This window comes from Oncorhynchus clarkii, chromosome 15 (genome assembly GCF_045791955.1).
Source record: "Oncorhynchus clarkii lewisi isolate Uvic-CL-2024 chromosome 15, UVic_Ocla_1.0, whole genome shotgun sequence".
NCBI lineage: Eukaryota > Metazoa > Chordata > Actinopteri > Salmoniformes > Salmonidae > Oncorhynchus > Oncorhynchus clarkii.
The window spans coordinates 15,864,737-15,873,510 of record NC_092161.1 but is presented as its reverse complement, the minus strand read 5'-3'; the positions used below and the strand labels follow the sequence as shown (position 1 = coordinate 15,873,510).

Genomic DNA, 8,774 nt, shown 5'->3' with positions numbered 1-8,774 from the left:
AATGTTTCAATGCAATGTTGGCGGCCTGGAACGTACCGTATCTCAATGTGCGCAAAACGCGGTGACGCCACGCCAGTAATCCCAGCAACACGCGACCAGGAATTACAGGAGAGGACAGGGAACAGACAGAAAACAACCGACTGCTTATTTTACCAAGAAAAAATGAAGGGTTCTGAAAACAACAATTGATTAAGGCGAGTTTTGGCGAGGTGGAGAAAATAGAGAGTCTGTCTTTCTCTCCCCATCTCTCTTTTTACATCTCTCGATGAGCGTCTGCATGAACTATACTGTTATCTTGATTTGGGTCTCTGTCTCTGATGAGGTTACCGTTAATAGGCTAGTCAGTGTATGGATCAGTGATGCGACATGTCCTATTTAACATTTCAGTAGATTAGTTTAAAAAACGGATTCAATGCGCATATTTCTTAGCTTATTTAGCCTAGTTCAACAAGAGCTACTGTTTACTAGGAGAGAAAGGGAGGAGGGTTAGCGTAGGCTCGTTATGTAGTGTTTTCTCCCTATAGCAACAGTAGTCTGCACTGCAGTGCTGTTTTATAATGCAGAGAGAGAGGCTGAATCGGGGGTAATACAGGCTATATTTAAATTTCCATATTCAGACCCAGAGTGCCCTCAATTAAACAGAGACACATAGAAAGCACTGTTTCTAGCTCTCTCTTCTCTCTCCGGGGATGTTGTATTATTCAACAGTAGACGGAGGATGTTGAGAGTCATAGGGAGAAAGAGATAGAGAGGTCAGAGAGGTGTGGAAGTGTCCTGTGCTGTGTGTGAGGGGTGAGTCAGCACAGATGGATAGAGAACGGGACAGTTTATAGAAGGCTTAGCTTGGCTGATAGAGACAGGAGAGAGTGGTGTCAGATTTCTCCTGGTGTGTGTGTGTGTGTGTGTGTGTGTGTGTGTGTGTGTGTGTGTGTGTGTGTGTGTGTGTGTGTGTGTGTGTGTGTGTGTGTGTATTGATTAGGCAGAAGGTCGTGAGGTTGAGGGGAGCTCAACACTGGGCAGACTTATAGCAGAGTGACACAGAGAGGAACTGAGATTTACCACTGCTTCAACACACACGGCTGAAACCAGGACAAAACCATAGACTATTGAAAGAGGGACGGCGGGTGAGGGGAGATTGTAGGACGAGTGTGGGGGAGCAGCAGCCATGGCAGAGAACTATATGTACCAGCATCTGTCCTACGAGAAGGAAGAGGAGGAGAAGGAAGAGAGGAAGGAGAGAGTGGGAGAAAACATGGTACTTAGTCTTATGTACAGTGTCAGACACTGGTTGATGTTGTTGTTGGTATGTTGACTGTGTGTGTGTGTAGATGACGGAGGAGGGGACAGAGTGGTTGATAGATCTGTTAACAGACGTTCAGCTGCAGCAGTACTTCCTGCGTGTCCGTGATGAGCTGAACGTGACCCGCCTGTCACACTTTGACTACGTCAAGAATGAAGACCTGGAGAAGATCGGCATGGGGAGGCCAGGTGTGTGAAGTCATATCCTATTTTAAAGTGTAAAAAATATCAAGGAAAGCTATAGTAGTGGATTTACCATGTCTATTCCTCTAGAAATGGTCCCAATTGCAGTCACAACGTGGTCATGTCACAGTCACAACGTGGTCATGTCACAGTCACAACGTGGTCATGTCACAGTCACAATGTGGTTATGTCACAGTCACAATGTGGTCATGTCACAGTCACAACGTGGTCATGTCACAGTCACAACGTGGTCATATCACAGTCACAATCTCGTCATATCAAAGTCACAACGTAGTCATATCACAGTCACAATGTAGTCATATCACAGTCACAACGTAGTCATAACACAGTCACAACGTAGTCATAACACAGTCACAATGTAGTCATATCACAGTCACAAGGTAGTCATAACACAGTCACAACGTAGTCATAACACAGTCACAACGTAGTCATATCACAGTCACAAGGTAGTCATAACACAGTCACAACGTAGTCATAACACAGTCACAACGTAGTCATATCACAGTCACAAGGTAGTCATAACACAGTCACACAGTCCTGTCTCTCCTCAATCTATTTTTCTATTTCTTTGTCCTGTAGCAATCCAAGATGTCACATATATAGACGATTGGGTGGCAGTGTGTCAGAGGGAGGCTGACAGTATGTAATGTATTCTCTGTGTGTTGCAGGACAGAGGAGGCTGATGGTGTGTAATGTATTCTCTGTGTTGCAGGACAGAGGAGGCTGATGGTGTGTAATGTATTCTCTGTGTGTTGCAGGACAGAGGAGGCTGATGGTGTGTAATGTATTCTCTCTGTGTTGCAGGCCAGAGGAGGCTGATGGTGTGTAATGTATTCTCTGTGTTGCAGGACAGAGGAGGCTGACAGTATGTAATGTATTCTCTGTGTGTTGCAGGACAGAGGAGGCTGATGGTGTGTAATGTATTCTCTGTGTTGCAGGACAGAGGAGGCTGACAGTGTGTAATGTATTCTCTGTGTGTTGCAGGACAGAGGAGGCTGATGGTGTGTAATGTATTCTCTGTGTGTTGCAGGACAGAGGAGGCTGATGGTGTGTAATGTATTCTCTGTGTTGCAGGACAGAGGAGGCTGACAGTGTGTAATGTATTCTCTGTGTGTTGCAGGACAGAGGAGGCTGATGGTGTGTAATGTATTCTCTGTGTGTTGCAGGACAGAGGAGGCTGATGGTGTGTAATGTATTCTCTCTGTGTTGCAGGACAGAGGAGGCTGACAGTGTGTAATGTATTCTCTGTGTTGCAGGATAGAGGAGGCTGACGGTGTGTAATGTATTCTCTGTGTTGCAGGACAGAGGAGGCTGATGGTGTGTAATGTATTCTCTGTGTGTTGCAGGACAGAGGAGGCTGATGGTGTGTAATGTATTCTCTATGTGTTGCAGGACAGAGGAGGCTGATGGTGTGTAATGTATTCTCTGTGTGTTGCAGGACAGAGGAGGCTGATGGTGTGTAATGTATTCTCTCTGTGTTGCAGGACAGAGGAGGCTGATGGTGTGTAATGTATTCTCTGTGTTGCAGGACAGAGGAGGCTGATGGTGTGTAATGTATTCTCTGTGTGTTGCAGGACAGAGGAGGCTGATGGTGTGTAATGTATTCTCTGTGTGTTGCAGGACAGAGGAGGCTGATGGTGTGTAATGTATTCTCTGTGTGTTGCAGGACAGAGGAGGCTGATGGTGTGTAATGTATTCTCTGTGTTGCAGGACAGAGGAGGCTGATGGTGTGTAATGTATTCTCTGTGTTGCAGGACAGAGGAGGCTGACAGTGTGTAATGTATTCTCTGTGTGTTGCAGGACAGAGGAGGCTGATGGTGTGTAATGTATTCTCTGTGTGTTGCAGGACAGAGGAGGCTGATGGTGTGTAATGTATTCTCTCTGTGTTGCAGGACAGAGGAGGCTGACAGTGTGTAATGTATTCTCTGTGTTGCAGGATAGAGGAGGCTGACGGTGTGTAATGTATTCTCTGTGTTGCAGGACAGAGGAGGCTGATGGTGTGTAATGTATTCTCTGTGTGTTGCAGGACAGAGGAGGCTGATGGTGTGTAATGTATTCTCTATGTGTTGCAGGACAGAGGAGGCTGATGGTGTGTAATGTATTCTCTGTGTGTTGCAGGACAGAGGAGGCTGATGGTGTGTAATGTATTCTCTCTGTGTTGCAGGACAGAGGAGGCTGATGGTGTGTAATGTATTCTCTGTGTTGCAGGACAGAGGAGGCTGATGGTGTGTAATGTATTCTCTGTGTGTTGCAGGACAGAGGAGGCTGATGGTGTGTAATGTATTCTCTGTGTGTTGCAGGACAGAGGAGGCTGATGGTGTGTAATGTATTCTCTGTGTGTTGCAGGACAGAGGAGGCTGATGGTGTGTAATGTATTCTCTGTGTTGCAGGACAGAGGAGGCTGATGGTGTGTAATGTATTCTCTGTGTTGCAGGACAGAGGAGGCTGACGGTGTGTAATGTATTCTCTGTGTTGCAGGATAGAGGAGGCTGACGGTGTGTAATGTATTTTCTGTGTGTTGCAGGACAGAGGAGGCTGATGGTGTGTAATGTATTCTCTGTGTGTTGCAGGACAGAGGAGGCTGATGGTGTGTAATGTATTCTCTGTGTGTTGCAGGACAGAGGAGGCTGATGGTGTGTAATGTATTATCTGTGTGTTGCAGGACAGAGGAGGCTGATGGTGTGTAATGTATTCTCTGTGTGTTGCAGGACAGAGGAGGCTGATGGTGTGTAATGTATTCTCTGTGTGTTGCAGGACAGAGGAGGCTGATGGTGTGTAATGTATTCTCTGTGTGTTGCAGGACAGAGGAGGCTGATGGTGTGTAATGTATTCTCTGTGTGTTGCAGGACAGAGGAGGCTGATGGTGTGTAATGTATTCTCTGTGTGTTGCAGGACAGAGGAGGCTGATGGTGTGTAATGTATTCTCGGTGTGTTGCAGGACAGAGGAGGCTGATGGTGTGTAATGTATTCTCTGTGTGTTGCAGGACAGAGGAGGCTGATGGTGTGTAATGTATTCTCTGTGTGTTGCAGGACAGAGGAGGCTGATGGTGTGTAATGTATTCTCTGTGTGTTGCAGGACAGAGGAGGCTGATGGTGTGTAATGTATTCTCTCTGTGTTGCAGGACAGAGGAGGCTGAAGGTGTGTAATGTATTCTCTGTGTGTTGCAGGACAGAGGAGGCTGACGGTGTGTAATGTATTCTCTGTGTTGCAGGACAGAGGAGGCTGACGGTGTGTAATGTATTATCTGTGTTGCAGGACAGAGGAGGCTGACGGTGTGTAATGTATTCTCTGTGTGTTGCAGGACAGAGGAGTCTGATGGTGTGTAATGTATTCTCTGTGTGTTGCAGGACAGAGGAGGCTGATGGTGTGTAATGTATTCTCTGTGTGTCGCAGGACAGAGGAGGCTGACGGTGTGTAATGTATTCTCTGTGTTGCAGGACAGAGGAGGCTGACGGTGTGTAATGTATTCTCTGTGTTGCAGGACAGAGGAGGCTGATGGTGTGTAATGTATTCTCTGTGTGTTGCAGGACAGAGGAGGCTGATGGTGTGTAATGTATTCTCTGTGTGTTGCAGGACAGAGGAGGCTGATGTTGTGTAATGTATTCTCTGTGTGTTGCAGGACAGAGGAGGCTGATGTTGTGTAATGTATTCTCTGTGTTGCAGGACAGAGGAGGCTGATGGTGTGTAATGTATTCTCTCTGTGTTGCAGGACAGAGGAGGCTGATGTTGTGTAATGTATTCTCTGTGTTGCAGGACAGAGGAGGCTGATGGTGTGTAATGTATTCTCTGTGTGTTTCAGGACAGAGGAGGCTGATGTTGTGTAATGTATTCTCTGTGTGTTGCAGGACAGAGGAGGCTGACGGTGTGTAATGTATTCTCTGTGTTGCAGGACAGAGGAGGCTGACGGTGTGTAATGTATTCTCTGTGTTGCAGGACAGAGGAGGCTGACGGTGTGTAATGTATTCTCTGTGTTGCAGGACAGAGGAGGCTGACAGTGTGTAATGTATTGTCTGTGTGTTGCAGGACAGAGGAGGCTTTGGGAGGCAGTCAAGAGGAGGAGAGCTCTCTGTAAACGCAAATCCTGGATGAGCAAGGTACAGCACACAGTGAGTTTGAATTCCTCTTAGCTGTGTGTGTGTGTGTGTGTGTGTGTGTGTGTGTGTGTGTGTGTGTGTGTGTGTGTGTGTGTGTGTGTGTGTGTGTGTGTGTGTGTGTGTGTGTGTGTGTGTGTGTGTGTGTGTGTATGCGGGCATGCATGGCTGAGTGTGTGTGTCACGATCGTCGTAATGAGCGGACCAAGGCGCAGAGTGATTGAAGTTCCACATCTTTATTACGGTGAAACTTTAAACAAAAAAACAATAACGAACCGTGAAAGTAGTGATGCACAAACACAAAACAATATCCCACAAACACAAAACAATATCCCACAAACACAAAACAATATCCCACAAACACAAAACAATATCCCACAAACACAAAACAATATCCCACAAACACAAAACAATATCCCACAAACACAAAACAATATCCCACAAACACAAAACAATATCCCACAAACACAAAACAATATCCCACAAACACAAAACAATATCCCACAAACACAAAACAATATCCCACAAACACAAAACAATATCCCACAAACACAAAACAATATCCCACAAACACAAAACAATATCCCACAAACACAAAACAATATCCCACAAACACAAAACAATATCCCACAAACACAAAACAATATCCCACAAACACAAAACAATATCCCACAAACACAAAACAATATCCCATAAACACAGGTGGGGTAAATGGCTACCTAAATATGATCCCCAATTAGAGGCAACGATTACTAGCTGCCTCTAATTGGGGACCATACAAAACACCAACATAGAAATATTGAGCTAGAACACCCCCTAGTCATGCCCTGACCTACTACACCGTAGAGAACCAAGGGCTCTCTATGGTCAGGGCATGACAGTGTGTGTGCGTGTGTGTGCATGTGTGCGTGTGCGTGCATGTGTTTTTTTGTACATGTGTGTGTACGTGGTAAAGTCTCTCTAAGCTGTAGTCTCTGTGTTTGGGCCAGCAGGTATTTCCAGGGAAAAGACCTGACTCTGACTCCGACCCACAGCAGCCCCGGGGGGCATCGCCCACCTTGATGACTCCAGGTGTGTGGGTGTTTGACATATTCTTTACATTATCCCAACTCCAGGCTTATCATTTTTTAGATTTTGACCTACTCAAATCAAATCAAATGTATTTATATAGCCCTTCTTACATCAGCTGATGTCACAAAGTGCTGTACAGAAACCCAGCCTAAAACCCCAAACAGCAAGCAATGCAGGTGTAGAAGCACGGTGGCTAGGAAAACCTCCCTAGAAAGGCCGGAACCTAGGAAGAAATCTAGAGAGGAACCAGGCTCTGAGGGGTGGCCAGTCCTCTTCTGACTGTGCCAGGTGGAGACTATAACAGAACATGGCCAATATGTTCAAATGTTCATAAATGACCAGCAGGATCAAATAATAATAATCACAGTGGTTGTAGAGGGTGCAACAGGTCAGCACCTCAGGAGTAAATGTCAGTTGGATTTTCATAGCCGATCATTCAGAGTATCTCTACCGCTCCTGCTGTCTCTAGAGAGTTGAAAACAGCAGGTCTGGGACAGGTAGCACGTCTGGTGAACAGGTCAGGGTTCCATAGCCGCAGGCAGAACAGTTGAAACTGGAGCAGCAGCATGGCCAGGTGAACTGGGAACAGCAAGGAGTCATCATACCAGGTAGTCCTGAGGCATGGTCCTAGGGCTCAGGTCCTCCGAGAGAGAGAAAGAAAGAAAGAGAGAGGGAGAGAGAATTAGAGAGAGCATACTTAAATTCCCACAGGACTGTGGATAAGACAGGAGAAGTACTCCAGATATAACAGACTGACCCTAGCCCCCCGACACATAAACTACTGCAGCATAAATAGTGGAGGCTGAGACAGGAGGGATCAGGAGACACTGTGGCCCCATCCGATGATACCCCCGGACAGGGCCAAACAGGCAGGAAAAAACCCCAGCCACTTTGCCAATACACAGCCCCCACACCACTAGAGGGATATCTTCAACCACTAATTTACCATCCTGAGACAAGGCTGAGTATAGCCCACAAAGATCTCCTCCATTAGTGACCTGTAAACAGTATTGTTTTAATTAGGAGTTGTTGTTGGAGTATGTTAACTCACATAACTATATGTATATGAACGATTATTGCGCCTGGTGTTTAAAGGCTTAACCCCGTCCAGCGATGGGCCGTCGTCGGGGGCAGCCCTGACCTGTCTGATCCGGGAGGCAGAGCTTCAGCTGTGTGAACGACTGGGAGACGGAACCTTTGGAGTCGTCAGGAGAGGAGAGTGGACCGGACCGACTGGACAAGTGGTGAGTGAGTGAGTGAGTGAGTGAGTGAGTGAGTGAGTGAGTGAGTGAGTGGGTGGGTGAGTGAGTGAGTGAGTGAGTGAGTGAGTGAGTGAGTGAGTGAGTGAGTGTGTGAGTGAGTGAGTGTGTGAGTGGGTGGGTGGGTGAGTGAGTGAGTGAGTGAGTGAGTGGGTGGGTGGGTGGGTGGGTGAGTGAGTGAGTGAGTGAGTGAGTGGGTGGGTGGGTGGGTGGGTGGGTGGGTGAGTGACTGAGTGGGTGGGTGGGTGAGTGGGTGGGTGGGTGAGTGAGTGAGTGAGTGGGTGGGTGGGTGAGTGAGTGAGTGAGTGAGTGAGTGAGTGGGTGGGTGGGTGGGTGAGTGAGTGAGTGGGTTGGTGGGTGAGTGAGTGAGTGAGTGGGTGAGTGAGTGAGTGAGTGAGTGGGTGGGTGGGTGGGTGAGTGAGTGAGTGTGTGGGTGGGTGGGTGGGTGGGTGAGTGAGTGAGTGGGTGGGTGGGTGGGAGGGTGGGAGGGTGGGTGGGTGAGTGGGAGGGTGGGTGGGAGGGTGAGTGGGTGGGTGGGTGGGTGGGTGGGTGGGTGAGTGGGTGGGTGGGTGAGTGGGTGGGTGGGTGGGTGGGTGAGTGGGTGAGTGAGTGGGTGGGAGGGAGGGAGGGAGGGTGGGTGGGTGAGTGAGTGGGTGAGTGAGTGAGTGAGTGAGTGAGTGAGTGGGTGAGTGAGTGAGTGAGTGAGTGAGTGAGTGAGTGAGTGAGTGAGTGTGTGAGTGAGTGAGTGAGTGGGTGGGTGAGTGAGTGAGTGATTGAGTGAGTGAGTGAGTGAGTGAGTGTGTGAGTGAGTGAGTGTGTGAGTGGGTGGGTGAGTGAGTGAGTGAGTGA

The 8,774-nt window shown here is 47.8% G+C and overlaps 1 protein-coding gene across 2 annotated transcripts in view; it reads left to right on the top strand.

Moving 5' to 3' along the window:
- The first annotated feature begins 96 nt into the window (after positions 1–96).
- Positions 97–8,774, top strand: part of LOC139366955 (activated CDC42 kinase 1-like) — a 28,764-nt gene continuing 20,086 nt past the window's right edge. The window contains exons 1-5 of one of the 2 annotated variants that reach the window (XM_071104752.1): positions 97–194; positions 1,329–1,488; positions 5,528–5,598; positions 6,588–6,666; positions 7,762–7,910. In XM_071104752.1, coding sequence (XP_070960853.1) covers positions 1,329–1,488; positions 5,528–5,598; positions 6,588–6,666; positions 7,762–7,910 — 459 coding nt within the window. In that variant the 5' untranslated portion in view covers positions 97–194. Of the gene's footprint in view, positions 195–1,328; positions 1,489–5,527; positions 5,611–6,587; positions 6,667–7,761; positions 7,911–8,774 lie in introns of both variants that reach the window. The other variant, XM_071104750.1, reaches the window with a different exon arrangement.